This window comes from Artibeus jamaicensis, unplaced genomic scaffold (genome assembly GCF_021234435.1).
Source record: "Artibeus jamaicensis isolate MK-2021 breed Jamaican fruit bat unplaced genomic scaffold, CSHL_Jam_final contig_332, whole genome shotgun sequence".
NCBI classification, from domain to species: Eukaryota; Metazoa; Chordata; class Mammalia; order Chiroptera; family Phyllostomidae; genus Artibeus; species Artibeus jamaicensis.
Genome location: NW_026521788.1, coordinates 30,399,631 through 30,414,439, shown reverse-complemented (window position 1 = coordinate 30,414,439; position 14,809 = coordinate 30,399,631). Strand labels below are relative to the sequence as shown.

General features: G+C 56.1%; 1 protein-coding gene across 8 annotated transcripts in view; it reads right to left on the bottom strand.

Moving 5' to 3' along the window:
- Positions 1 to 14,809, bottom strand: part of ZMIZ1 (zinc finger MIZ-type containing 1) — a 228,497-nt gene that overhangs the window by 33,470 nt on the left and 180,218 nt on the right. For all 8 annotated transcript variants that reach the window (XM_053663902.1, XM_053663897.1, XM_053663901.1 and 5 more), the window contains one exon: positions 1,437 to 1,584. In XM_053663902.1, the coding sequence (XP_053519877.1) occupies positions 1,437 to 1,584 (148 nt within the window). The remainder of the gene's footprint in view (positions 1 to 1,436; positions 1,585 to 14,809) is intronic.

Here is a 14,809-nt window from a genome sequence, read left to right as displayed (position 1 = left end):
GCAGGTCTGAGGCAGGTCTCTCATGGGGCTGTAGGACCCTGGCTCACCATCGGCAACATCTTTACTGAAATGACTTGGAGGAGAGAAGGTTGGGAAGGACACGAGAGCCAGGATGATAAGAAGCAGGATGATTCTGGCAGGACAAAGAGTTACGGGGCTAAAACATCACAAGACTAAATGTGAAGCATGTACTTGGATTGCATTTAGACACAGCCTGCACTCAGCAGCCAGTAGCTGTTCAGATGGAGGAGACCTGAGGCCAGGAGCGAAGGGTGGAAGGAGGGTGGGGATGTATTTCATTTCTCTAAAGCAGAGGTTCCTAACCGTGAATGATAGATACCCCCACCCCCAAATGTGTGAGAGCGCTTTAGCAATGCCTGGGGTCCACTAGAAGATGTCAAAGGCCCTGAGAAGTCCTGCACCTTGAAAAATTACCCTGCCCAAAATGCCAACAGGACCCCCCACAAGAAACTTCCACGGTTGAGAGGGGCACTGTTCTATGAGCTGGAATTGTCCTAGGCCTGGCCAAGGGCATGGTAAGGCAGTGAGGGACCGTGGGTGGAGGTGGTGGGCTGGATGCTGTGCTGAGTGCTCTGATTGAGGCAGGAAGCCACGAGCTGGGACCATTCTGCCTGGGCAGTTCTCTGACTCCAGGAGCTCTGAGACCCAACATCCTCTGATGAGATTTATAAAGCATGGCCAATACCCCACTTGCAGGTGGTGTGACCCAGGTCTCCTACTGTGAGCTCTGGGCACCAGGTGCCTCAGCCAGGTTGGGTAATAAGCTGAGCTTGATTGCAAACAGCCCTCCTGGTCATCTGCAGGGACCCACATGGAGAGAGCATCCCTAGCTCAGACAGGGACTGACAAGATAATTAACTGGGGAACTTACAGGTCCTGGCCATGGCTCCTTCTGAGGCTGGTACAGGGCAGACTGACCAGCTCCCTGGTGCCTGGTGGCCTCTGACAAGCCCATTCCTGCCGGGGACCTGGAGCTTCTGGTGGCCCAGGCTAACTCAGCTCCTGCCTGATAGAGCCTGGACTGGCTGTGTCCCCATGTAGGGGTGGGACCAGCAGCCCTGTGACCTTCCTGAGCCTCTTCTGGTCCCAAGATACTGCTCGGGAAAGAGGAAAGGTGCTGGGTTCAGGACTGCTAACTCTGCACCAGGAGCTGGACTCAAAGAAGAGATATCCTTCCCCCAAAGGAAAAAGCAGCCAGGCTGGGGAAGATGAGCGCTCCAACCTCTGTTTTTATGGGGGCGGGGCGGAAATAGTGCTCACCCATGAGAATTTAAACTGCATTTTAGAAAACGTACTTTCCCTACCCCATTCTTTACCCATGCGGCATTTCTTAGAAGATCTGTGGCCTGAGGGGTGGCTGCCCAGGATCCAGCCAAGCAGCCCCTGGCCTGGCCCTGGGGACACGGCCCACTTACCTGTGCGACAGAGTGGGTTTCATGGAGCTCATGGAATTGAGGGGGGGCTGCATGGGGAGTTTCCCGGGAGGGGCGTCGCTCTGGCGGCTCTTCTGATGGCGGAGCAGCAGCAGGCGGCCAAGCTCCTCGCACCAGGAGGACAGCAGGGCTGCAAGGAAGGAGAGGGTCGTCAGCGGGCCCCTGGGCCCCCACACCTGGACACGCCTGCCCCCATCTTCCTCTCCCAGTGTCACCGATGCCGGCTTTGCTGCCCACCTTTATGTGACACCAGGAGAGTCTCTGAGCCTGCTCAGGAGGCCTCTGTGTTCTCACCTGTAAAGGGACTAACACCCCCTGAAAAGCTCCTGTTGCTGTCAGAGTAGGTCAGAGGAGGGCGGATGTAACGGCAAAGAGGAGAATCACGACGGTGGAGGGGACAGCAGAGAAGATGCCGAGGGGAGGCCAGGGAGCCAAACAAAGACCTCGTGGGGAGCAAGTTTAGGACCTGCCGACTGCCCAGAGACTTCTCAGTGAAGTCCAAACCCTGGGTTCTGGACAAGTAGCTTGACAGAGCTTTTCTCCATGGGTGAAGCCAAAATCAGAAGTTTGAAACAAAATCCAGAGCCTTCCTGGAGCCCGTGGACAATCACGGCAGTGCCTGCGGGATTCTCCCTGGAACTCCTCCTCACAAAGGGCTCCACGGAGCACACAGCCCATGGTCGGGCTGAGACTGGCCCACGATGCTGGGCGCAAGGCTGGGGAAGAGACAGGACGTCAGGGGGTGGGTGGGAGCCAGGCTAGAATCTCTCAGGAGTGTCAAAGGCAGCAACACACAAGAACCCTCCACATCCGGGCTTAGAGATGCCTTAAAAACCTAGGACAGGTGCTGGTAGGAAAGTACAGCTTTTCTTTCATCCTTCACTGCCCCTGTGTGGCCACCAGGGGCCAAAACACGCCCCCAAGTTCAGGATGTCTGGCCAGTCTTTCCCAAGTGCAAGGGGGAGTCGAGGTTTGGGAAGGGAGTGAGGAGTCCGGAAGGCTAGGCTGTCATCAGTTTGCTGTGTGACCCTGTGGAGAGCACAGACCCTCTCTGGGCCTCAGTTTGCTTGCAGGGGAAGAGCAGTAATGACCCTTGCCCTGATTTCCTCCCAGGGCTGTGGTGAGGGACAGATGGGGGGACTGCTGAGACCGTGCCGAAGCTAAAAGGGGTGACCACACCCCAGCCAATGTCCCACTCCTACCTCATCATGAGTCCTTTAGCAAGACTGATCTGAGAGTTCTGTAAGTAGGCAACCAGATCAGGTAGCCAGGGGACTTTGAACCCAGAACTGCTTCAGCCACTTGGCTGGACAGAGAGCCCACTGTCTCATTTCTAGGGTCTCCCATCTGAACGCTGTGCAACATGCTTCTGCACCCCTCCCTTGAATCTGCCCCAGACAATCCAGGATGCCAGCTGTTATCCCCTTTCTACAGATGAAAAAACTGAGACTCAGGCAGGCGAAGTCACTTACTCACAGTAACCAGAGAAGGTCAGAGGGCCAGAGACACAGATGGTGCCCCTGCTCCACGCCCTGGTGATAGAGCCCAGTGCTGGACCAGAATGTGCGGGAGATGAAACCTCGCAGAAGGCAAAAACCGAGCAGCATGGTCTTCAGTCTCTGACTGAGCCACGAGGCCTCGTCTGAACCATGCCCTTTACCACGTTCAGCCAGCACCGGGGAAAGATGCCCAGATGCGCATGCCTGGGAGAGACTGGGCAGAGCTGCCACTTCACGCCCTACTTGAGCCCTGAATAAGGGCGCCCATCAGCGGTGTGGAGACCCTCTGAGACCCTGTCAGACTGTGCTCCTGCCTATGCTCTATCAGTAGTGAAGAGCAAGTGGAGCCCAGCATCTTGGGGAGCAGTGAGTTTTCCCTGCCGCTTAATGAGAGGTCTGGGGCCAGAAGGTGGGTTTTAGGACCAGCAGAAAAACCTCATCCATCCAGTCCTGCTGTGAGTTGCCTGGGAGAGGTGCCCACATTTCATGTGCTGGCTAGGGGCCCAAGGGCAAGGGAAGGGCGCTGGTTCTTATGGGGAACAGAGCAGGACGGGAGGGGTCCCACCAGGGCTGCTGGGCGTATCTGCTCAGCTTGTGTGGTACACAAAGATGCCTGACCAAAGTGGCACATGGGGGCCAAAGTCTAGCTTCCGCCCTCTCTCAAGAAGGTACCTGTTTGTCTCTCTTGGCGGGGTGCCAAGGGGCAAGCTGTGTCTTAAAAGATGTGCCCTGCCCCTGACTGGGGGCTCACCTTGCCACCCCTGCACAGGGGGTATTGGGGAGAAGCCCCCACTCTGGTGTGTGTCTGCCCAGAAACTGTGGCCAAAGGTCCCTACAGTGGCCCCCCCCACCTGCTGCAGCTGGAGGGGGAAGCAGCCTATTCAAAGAGGTTGGAACGAACAGAAATGAATTTCTCGATGGCTCCATTCTTCTCCCAAGCCCCTAGTTACTGTTTCTTGTGCTGGGGGCACTGGGCATCTAGAAACTCATTTGCATGCCAAGCACGAGGCACTGGATCACAGCGATGGAGGGACCGCTCTGTTGCCAGCACAAAGGACGGCCACAGATGGTGTGCCTGCTGCCCGCGCCACACCTCCCTTGCTCCTCCTGGGGGCTACCACGCCATGTAGGAGGGATGGGGGCACCGGGGGTGCATTCAGCCCTTTCCTCCAATGTCAAAGGCCACCCCCCTGCTTGGTCAAGGACAGCAGTCATCTTCCTATCACTACTGGAGTGTTTTTCCTGAAAGGAGTAAAATAAAGGGAGGCTAGTGGTGTAGCAAAGCCTGAGATGCTGTAAGCAGATGGGATGTGTGTCCTGGGCAGCCAGTGCTCAGCAGAGATGCCAGGACAGCCGCGTTTCTACAGCTGGAAGGGACGGGATGGGACACGAGGCAGCCTCGCCCTCGGTCCCTTGGCCCGAGCACAGAGGCCATGCAGGCAGGCACGGCGGGAAGACGCACAGCAGACGGGCCCAGTGCACGCTGTCATCACGGCTTAAACCAACACAGGCTGTTCCGAGGCAAATGGAAGTTAATGACAACACATGGGAACTGTAGCCAGAAAGGGAGTCTGGGGCACTGTCAAGAACCAGGAGGACCGACAGACAGACAGAAGCAGGTAGGGGATTACAGACGCACAGAAAGACAGCCCGGTGGGGGTGTGTCTGGGTGCGTGCCCAGATCTGGACGTCTGCACACAGCGGGGTGAGCACGCCTACTCTGATGAAGCAGGGCCTGCCTGCATGCCTCTTTGGTTCTGTCTCTGCTCTGGGCACTCCTTGGGGTGGGGCATGAAAAGGGACCACTGAGCACAGCCTCTGGGACTGCGGAGGAGCACCAGGCACGAAGAGTTCTGGGAGGGGCGGGAGGCACGGGAAGGCCTGGTGGGGTGTGCACAGAGCACACCCAGCCATGGGAACAATCTCAGGGAGACACTAGCCATTGTTAGCTGTGCAGGCAGGGTCAGGAGTGCCCCTCTACTGCCTGGGGGGCCACCGGGGCCACCCTTCACCTCATCCTGTGAGCACCATTCACCCTGACAGGCTGGGTTCCACCCGTTAGAACTACGTGACCTCAGGCAAATTGCAGAAGCTCTCCGGGCTGCAGTTTCTTGATCTGTTATGTGGGCATAATATGAACGCTCACTCCTTAGGATCGCTCTAATGTGTAAAGGACACCAACACCCATGAAGTGCTGAAAACGGTCTGGTGCAGTAAGCACGGAGTCCTGGAAAGCACTGTGTGTGGTCTCTGGAGAACAGAGGGCACATGTGCAAATGCCTCTATTCTCTGAAGGCAGTAAAGCACCTCGTGAGCGGGAGGAAGCCATCCCAGGCCCCTCCAGCCCTGTCGAGAAAGCACTGATGGGCACCAGTGCCACCCCCAGGAGAGGGGAGAGGAAGGGACAGCAGAGGGCCGGCCGTGGGGAGCAGGGGCTGAGCTCTGGCTCTGGAGCCCCACACACAGGACTTACAAGTTGTGACCTGCCACTCTGGCTCTGAGATTTCACACAGTTGCTGCTTCACTATGAGAGCTCCAATCTTTCCATCTGTGAAATGGGCTTAACAGAAGCTGCCCAACTCAGTGAGTGGACCTGAGCCATGCGTGACTGCTGTCATTCAACTGTAAGGGTATCCAAGAAAGGGAGGCAGGATGGGCAGAGACCAAAGCACCTTGTAACTTACAGCAGCCCCTCAATCCCATACCCACCACTACACCACATAACACAGGAAAACTGGTGAGGTACTGACTCTGGAACTAATCTGCAGGACCAAATCCCAGCTCTGTCCCTACCATCCATATGATACCCTCAGCGACTCATCTAACCTTCCTGTGCCTCAGTTTCCTGGTCTCTAAAATGGGGCAGTGGTAAGTCTAGTCCACACTCGCAGCTGTGAGGATGAGCCGAGGTCCCAGGGTGAAGCAGCATCAGGCAACATAGCAGGTGCTACACGCATGTTTGTCAAAATGACAGTTAGTGTCATTGACCTTGTGGGTAGATGAGTGCCCACGAGGGGCCTTGGCATCTCTGTACACTCTGACCACATGGCAGAGCATAGGGACAAATGAACCGGGCAGGCGTGCAGCTCTGCAATTCACTGAGTGCGGAGTGGGAGCTGAGTGTGTCTAAGCCCCAGGCCCGTGAACAGGTGATCAGGACCATCTATCTGCCCCTCAGCTATAGGCTTCACAGAGCTGCCCCTTCTGAGCCCCTAAGGTGAACAGCAAGGGGCAGAGTGAGGACCACTCTGCAGCACTGTTAATGGGGGTGGGGTGGGGCAGGTGCCTTAGGATCCAGGACAGCCCAAGACCCAGGTCCGGGCATCTCACTTGGAACCTTGTAGAGCCCTGGCCTTTAGCAGCCAAATTCCAGAAGGCCATGTCCGTAGGGAAAGGATCAATTCTGAGGGGTCAGTGGAACAGAGGGGGGCTCCAGCTACATGATGGGCTGACCTCTCTCATGCTCCCCCCACCTGCTCTTATCTCTCTAGCTTATCCAGGAAGCCACAGGGGACCCTGGGGCTTCCACTTCAGACTGGCCGTGGACTTCATCAAGGTCATTTGCCAGCAGCACGTGTTTTATAGTAGACACTGTGTTGCAGTGTGATATGTACCAGAGGCATACAAAACAGTGGTGTGAGTGACAAAGAGGGCAGGGCATCTTTTATTAAGGGATCCAATAGACGTGTCTAGGGGGTCCCTGCAGTGGGGGATGCACCATGAACTCTGGGGGAGAAATGGAAGCGAAGGCTGGGTCTGAGAATCAGAGGGGTGCAGGACGCAGGTCTGAGGGAAGGCACCAGGGAGAGCCAAGTTCCGACATTTGTTCCCCAAGGTCTTCCTGGCCACTCCCCGCTGAAGCCAGCAGCCACTACAGTGTCCTTTAAGGACAAGGAAAACAAACAAACAGAACAGATGCAAGGGTGAGGGCAGGACTGCAATGGAACCCTGGGTGACTTAGACCTGGCTTGTCCCAGATGTGCCCTCCTCGGGGACAGTGACCAGCCCTGCGTTTGCCTCTGTGCCTGCAGCTTCTGGTGGAGCCGGCACACAGGATGGATGGCAGCTGGGCACCAGTCTTAGCTGAGAGGCAGTGGAAGGAAGGGCCTGCATCCCCAACGTGGGGACTGCCCGGGCTCCAGGTAGGGTGTGTGCAGCTGCATTTTCCAGACCAGCCTTTGCGCCAGCAGACAATGAGCAGATGGGTGGTGGAGGGGAGCCAGAAGCAGGGGTCTGAAAGTTGGAGCATCAAAGGGGCGGACAAGCTTGCTGGGCAGGTGTGAGGCTCTCTCCCTGGCTGGACTCAGGCTTGAAAAGGGGCCAGAACCAGAGGCAGCCATCATGGCCACAGGAAAAATTAGGCGGAGGTGAGCAGGGGGATGTTTACACAGTGAGTGGCCTGGAACGCTCATTCCCAGTAAGGCCTGGGCATCGGGAAGGGATGGCAGCAGTAGTGGGCCATCCAGGAGGAGAGTACAAAGACCTGGATGCAAGGGCCAAACGGGAGAATTATCAAACATGCTGCAGCCTGGGGACGCCTCTCACAAATGAAACAAAAGCATATTAAGTATCAAAGAGCATCTCAGCTGCTAAAAGGCTGCTGGAGAACAGAGGAACTCAGTGTGTTTGGGTGTGTGTGTGTGAGTGACAGGGAGGGAAGGGGGGAGGAAGGGCTTCTGAGACCTGGGGATAGACAGGACTTCTGGGTGCCCACGAGGGGGCCTGCCAGGCCTTGCCCTCTCAAGCTACGCCTTGGGGGAGCGGGGAGGAGAGGTGGACAGTAAGGGGTGGACAGAGGTCCCAGGAGCATGCAAGTGGGGTTCGATGTCAGTGAAAAATACTAACGGTACACTTCAAAGGCTTCCATACCATCCACTTACTAAATCCATACAAGACCCTCGGACATTTCCCAGGGGGAAGTTTGGCCTAGACAGTGGGAGGGCCTCGTCCGGGGGAGTCAGGATGGTAGAACCAGGTGTCCACATTGGGTGCCTCCCCCGCCCCTCCCTCCCCGGACACAGGGGACTGTACCCATATCCCCTTGATTCCTCAGGAACATCTCAAGCCACTGCAGGAAGCCACTGCTCCACTGCGCTGCCTGCCCCCACCCTGAGAGCACCGTGGCCTGACTGTCTCTGCAGCCTGTCCCTTCTGCTTCCTGCCTGCTCCAATCACCTTCTGTAGCTACGCCTGTTCTCCCCTGAATTATGACAAGCGTGTCCTATCATTTATCTCAGTCTCCTAACCCGCCTCCCAGCAACCCACACTTGCAAGACAGACAGAGAAATTCTTCCACCAGTGCATTCAGATCCCCTCTCCCATCGTGTCCCCAGAGGCACTACGGGTGGACAGTAGGTGCTCAGTAGCTACCTGGGGGAAAGCTGCGGTGTTCTATAGTGTGAGCAGGAGCCCCGAGGGCCACAGTGGGATTCGGGGGGTTCACTTCTGCCACCCCAGCACACAGTACAAGGTTTGGCACAGGCTATGCAGCCAACACATGACTAAGGGACTGAATGAATCAGATAACCCAATAGGCAAAGGACAAAAGGGTTGGAAAGACACTGAGCACACTGTGTCTGAGACCCCGACTATCAGGGTCATACCTGTGACCTGCTGCTGTGACATTTAAACCTGCTAGCAGCTTCCCATTCCTTGGGAATAGGGACCTAGCCTCAGGAACATAATCCCTGAAAGAAATCCTATTACGGATGTGTGTAGAAATCGGTGCTGTCACCAAACGAGGTCTACAACCAAGTCACACACGACACACATTTTGTGACATGCACAGCCATTGGTGAGCCACACCAAAATGGGGAATGAAAGGTAAGCAGTTGACGGAAACAAGATCAATGCTTCATGTGCTTGGGAGGCCAACTGCAGCCCTGGGTTTTCTCTGCTCATGGGCTGGCTCTGGCGTTCACGTTACTGGTGTCTGTCCACAGGGACACCGAGGGCCTTCCCGTGGCATCTCACCCAGGGTTCCCGGGGGACACTGCTGCTTCTCCTCCTGCCTCCCTGGCCCAGGCCACACCCTTCTACCTACCCTCTGACCTTTGTCTTTCATCTCCCAAACATGGAGTCCTGTGACCACGGACCAGGGAAGCTTGGGGGTAGGGAGAGGGGGACTCCTGTCTATGCCTGGGGACCAGAGTTCCAGACTCCAGACCTGTGCAGAGCAGAAGTGAAGGCCCAGGAGGGGAGGGCGGAGGGGGAGGACATGGGGGTTTAAGATGACATAGGCCTGGGATAGTCTCTCTGTCTTATCTATAAAAAGTGAGGAAAAACAGGAAGACCCTCTGCTCTCAGGCCTGGTATAAGAAATCCCAAGATGAAGAAAAGGCCTGAGCTTTAAACCACATGCGAAAGACGGCTAGTTTCATGCCAAAGAGTCTCAACATGGAAGCTACCTTCTGCCTCTAGAACGCAGAGAAGCAGAGAAGCAGAAGCACAGACTCTGGAGCCGGGCTGTCGGGATTCAAATCCCAGCTCAACCACTTAGCAGCTGTGTGACCCTGGGTGAGTTACTTAACCTCTCTGTGCTTTGGTTTCCCCTCTTGTAAAATGAGGATAGTAAACACTGCCTACCTCCTAAAGTGTCATGGGGATTAAACAAGTTAATACACATAACACGCTAATGTAATGCCTGACACATAGGAAGGATTCTATAAAAATACATTGTTATTTTGTTGTTGTTAGTGAGCACATATTCCTTTAGGATTAAGAGGTTTCTCTGTCTCCCATCTATGTGCTGTTGCTCAAATAAAATGCAATTTCTTTCTCCCATCTCCAAGAAGATCACGCTGTGTCCATGCCTTGGGTCCGGACTTGCACCAGCTCCTTCGCACTGGGAAGGCAGTGTTGCGCCCCAGCACGCAGCTGCACCCACACTCAGCGTTTCCCTGCCAGACACTCTGCACCGAACAGACCCCAGGTCCCCACTGAACTGAGCCCTGATAGCTGTCAACTTGACCTGGCTCTTAGGTGACACAATGCAGGTGGCCAGTCTAGGCCGACAGAGTGGCCACTAACAAGTGGCAGGTCGCCGAGAAGCCCAGCCACTCCTTAGCCTGCACCCCCTTTGTCTCGCAGGAAGTGGGACTGGGACCGGAGCCGAGGGCAGGCTGCTGCTCTCACCCCTATGCTCCCAGCAGGAGGGGCGGTCTGAACACCAACCACCCCCAGAACAGAGCTAGCCATGGAACTGCCACTTGTCTGTCCTCTTCTGCAGGCCCACCTCTGCTGGGTGACCCCAGGAATGGAGAAAGGGCCCCCTCCCTGCTGGTTCTCTTGGGTCATCTCCTCCCAGGAGGAAACAGCACAGGGTGCACATGACCACGGAGGGGTGGGAACCAGGGGCAATGACTCAGAGCCTTTGGGCCAGGGACAGCAGCTGCTGGGCCTCAGAAGACCAGGTGTCCGCCCTGTCACGACCACTGACCCCAGGGGACAGCCTGGGGCCTTAAGTGCATGTCTGTGGAGTGGCGTGGCACCTCCCACTGTGGACAGTGAGGACCTAATGGGACCATGAGAGTGCAGACAGCCCTCTAGTTTGCCCAGCGGCCCGGTGCCTCTGCTTCAGTGGAGTCCCATAAACACCCAGGGAGGGACAGGCCAAGGACGAGGTTTGTCGGCATTTCACGAAGCAGAAATCGAAGCCCAAGAGGGGATGACTCACCCGCAATCACACCACAGGACAGAGGCTCTGCCACTGGTCCAGGATGCTTTCCTTTCACCCCCACAAACCAGTGATGTCAAAGATCTGAGAACAGGCACAAGCCCAAGAAGACGGCTCTGTAACTGCCACCCACCTTCCACTCCCACAATCAGGCACTGTCCCAGCTTCTTGAACAAGAAAGTTCAAGTTTGCTACCAGCTTCCTGGGACCCCGGGCAACTCCCTCCTCCCTCTGGGACGTACGTAAAGGACCGAGTGGGTGCTGGGCTCCCTGAAGGCTGATGGCCCGTCAGTCAGCCCTGTCCTCACAGTGGGGTCACGTCTCTTGGACCCCAAGCCAGCTCCAACCCCTTCTCAGTCCTGCAGGTGCTGTGGGCTGGGCTGCCCATCTTCACACCTGGCCTGGACATGCCCCCCCCAAAACCAGGTGTGGCCTATAGACTCAAGGGGCTCCAGAGAGCTGGGCTTGCCCAGAGCCCTGTGTACTAAGGCTGTGAGCCCGGAGTGGGGAGTGCAGCTGCTGTGGTCTGATAGCTGGTGTGTGCAAGACACAGGGTGATGGGGACTGCTGAGGGGTTAGGACTTCCCCCTGGTTACAGGAGATGTCCTTTCTGGAGGGTTGTAGGTTGGACTTGGAGGCCCTGACAGCTGACAGATATGTTTTCCTTGGGGAAAAATCTTGCTCTCCTACGAAATGGCTGAATCACTGCACTACCAGCAGCCTGCTGTCCTGAGTTTCAACTGCTTCTAGTTGTTCTAGATCATTCCCACGCTCTGCTCTCTGCTCTGTCATCATCTCCCATCACTGTGGAGGAAACAAGGTCAGAACAAGGAGAAATCATCCACCGGCCGTTTGTCTGTGAAGGACCCTGCCCCTTCTGCCTGCCTCCTGCTGCACAGGCTCAGGGAAGACTGACCAGGCTGATGGTGTGGCCGGCCCAGGACGTACCTGGAGCACATGGCCCGCGCTGCTGGGCCCTTCCCAAAGGTTGGCAGGTCCTGCCATTCAGGTCCTGAGATCCACCCCAGCCCAAGAGGGCCTCTGGGCCGCTCCTTCACTCCCGAAGAGGGGGCCTGTTCCCGCCCCCTCTCCCCCAGGGAAGCCCGAGTTGGCAGGAGCTAGGAGTCTCAAGGCGTGTGAACACGCCCTGGGAACTGAACTCTGGGGACCTCGGGGCTGGCAGGGCTGATTCCCAAACCGGTTTGGCTGTCCCTCACCCAGGGGAGGCTGGGCCTGCTGGGCAGGCTACTCAGGCTCAAGAGGAGAAGTCAGTTGGGCCGAGCCTGTCTGTGGACTTTAGGAAAATCCCAGCCTGGAAAGTTCCCTGCCCACCTCGCACCGCCATTTGAACCTTCCTGGATGACTCAGGTTCAATGAAAAAAAAAAAAACACCCTGAAAAGGCTCCAGGTGGGCATTTTCATCAGAAAGAGATGCTACTTTCCTCTTGCAGCTGCACCCCAGTCCTGCGGCCTGAGAGATGGGCCTGAGCAGGGCCTTGGCCACAGTGCTGCTGTCCTGGGAGACCAGAGGGCAGGGAGCTGCCACTGAGTCCTATGTCCCCTTGAAGGGGCTGGCTTACACACCCTCTGCCCCCGGACTCTCACAAGTCGCCTGGTGGTGGGGGTATCCCAGCCCCATGTTAGAGATGAGGGGTACGCACAGAGATGATGGGGAACCTGGCTCAGGGCACACCCGAGTTTGGACACAGACACGCTCCCAGTGCATTTTCAAGACAAGACCTAGTCCACACCTGCCCTGCCTTGCCTCTGTTGGCCTGGAGCCCTGCACCCAGGAACCGCGGAACTCCATGGCCTTCATTCCAGCAGGCGCTGTCTGAAGAACCTACTTTCTGTTCTGTACATCTAGTTTCTCCTGGGGGCTAAACACCACTGCCCATACTTGCTCTCAGGGAGCCGGAGGGGTAAGGAGGGGTTGCGGGAATCGGTTTCTTCCCTGGATAATCAGCTTTTCTGAGGCTTCCCAGCTGTGTGCTTGCTGTTTGGCTGCATCACTCCATTCTCAGTCAGAGTGAGGCCAGTTGCTTTTTAGGGTCATCGAGACCCCACACCATGGCCATCCACCTCGTGGAAGGCAAGAGGGCCAGAGTCTGAGCACTAAGAAGCTTTGCTGTGTGCTCCCTGCACTCTCTCCGACCCCCACGTCCAACCAACCGCATGCCCTTGGCTCTCCCTGTGGAAGCCCTGAGCCGGCGGTTTCCTTCCGCCTAGCCTGGGCCAGTGAGGCCAGCACAGAGACCTCCCTGGGGTCCTGGACCTGAAACCAAGCCCAGGCACCTTTGTTTCTACAGAGGCACTGCCTGAAACACTTCTCAGGCCTAGCGTGGCTGAAGGGACGTGTGCTGCAGTGACAGGAGTAGGAGAGAGGTTTGGGGCAGGCAGCACTGTGTCGGGTGATCCTTGACTATTGAGAGTTGAGTTCAGGTCACTGCTCAGTGAGAAAGAGCAGATCCAGGAAAAACCTGCTGACTGGACCCCAGCTCTCCAGGCTCCTACCATTGGCACCCTTCACACTACGCCTCCTTCCCTGCTTCCTTCCCCTGGCTAAGTGACCTGGTTAACCTCCAAGAATCTCAGGGTCCTGGTACAAGAAATACAGACATTTCCTCCCCACTGCAGGCTTGTGAGGGTGAGGCCTAAGGCACAGCAGCTGGCCTAGAGGTGGTGGCAGGGCTCCCCCTCCAGCTGCAGTCCCTCTGGCCACTAGGCAGGAGTTTCAGTGCAGGGGCACGTGACCTGGCCCCCTGGGTGCATTCAGTGGCAGGTTCAGATGCTCCTTCCTGACCCTGCACTGCGGGAGATGACAACTTCCAGTGGGTCCTCTACCCAAAACCATGTGGCGGGGCTTTTCTCTCGTTCGTTCATCCAGCAAGAGCGGTGGAGCCCCTGCACATTGCATGCTTCCAAGTAACCCTGAGTGTGAATGTCTGAAGGAGCCCTGGAGACCCCCATGCCTGGCTGTTCCGACCTCTCCAGGCGCCCGGCAGAGGTGACCCAGCTGCCTGAAAACACCGGACCGGCCTTCACTCACCCCACTGAGCTCTCCTACAACGCAGGGGTACCTGTGTTCTTTCCACACGACTCATCACTCTTCCCACTTTTAATTTTATTTATTTTTACTTATTCTTCTAGCACTCTGTGTACTTGTTTTAGCTGTGTGCAGGTAGACACCATGCAAAGGAAAGCTGACAGAGACTGACTTTACAGAACACTTGCAGGGGAGTGGGGGCAGGAAACGAGAGCAGAGCTTTCTCTCTGCAGAAGCTCCTTTACATGAGGAAATGATTCTCTGTGAGGTTTCTTTAAATACCCAGCTGCCTCGTTGCAATGAAAATAAGAATTCCATTTACATCTAGTGTTTCATGGCTGCACCTGTTACTCAGAGCGTCACACACCTGGGTGACGTCTGGGTGAGTCTAGGTCCTGCACGGTGGGGTCCCAGAGCAGGACTGGACCCCCTCGGTCTCTAGGCCAGGGGTTCCCAATTTTACCTGTGCATCAGAATCATCTGGAAGCTTGTTCAAATAGAGTGCTGTGCCTCATACTCAGTAGGGCGTCTGACTCAGTGGGTCTGGGATTGGGCTTAACACTTTATATTTCTTTTTTTTTTTTAAAGATTTTATTTATTTATCTTTAGAGGGGGAGGGAAGGAGAGAGGGAGAGAAGTATCAATGTGTGGTTGCCTCTCGTGAGTCCCCTGCTGGGAACTGGCCTGCAACCCAGGCATGTGCCCTGACTGGGAATCCAACCGCAATACTCTGCTTTGCAGGCCCACGCTCAATCCACTGAGCTACACCAGCCAGGGCTAATACTTTATATTTCTATAAAGTATAGAAATATAGAACAGTTCCCAGGTGCTACTGGTCTGGAGCCTCCACTTTGAGAACCACTGGTCTAGGAGGATGGATGAGCTCAGTGGTCATTTGTTACAAGAATGGTGGGAGCGGGGTGGTAAAGAGGGTGGGGAGGGACCGTTCTTCCTCCCCCCTTTCTGGGTTCAGAATGCACACAAGCCCTCAGGCCAGGAGAACAGCGTGCTTGGCAGGTGGTCTGGACATTGCTGCTCATCTTCCCTGATCTCTGCATTCAAGGCCCTAGAGGTTTTGACCCTGGACTCTCTTCCTGGCCTTGGTACAAGAAAAAGAACATTGGACAGGGAATCA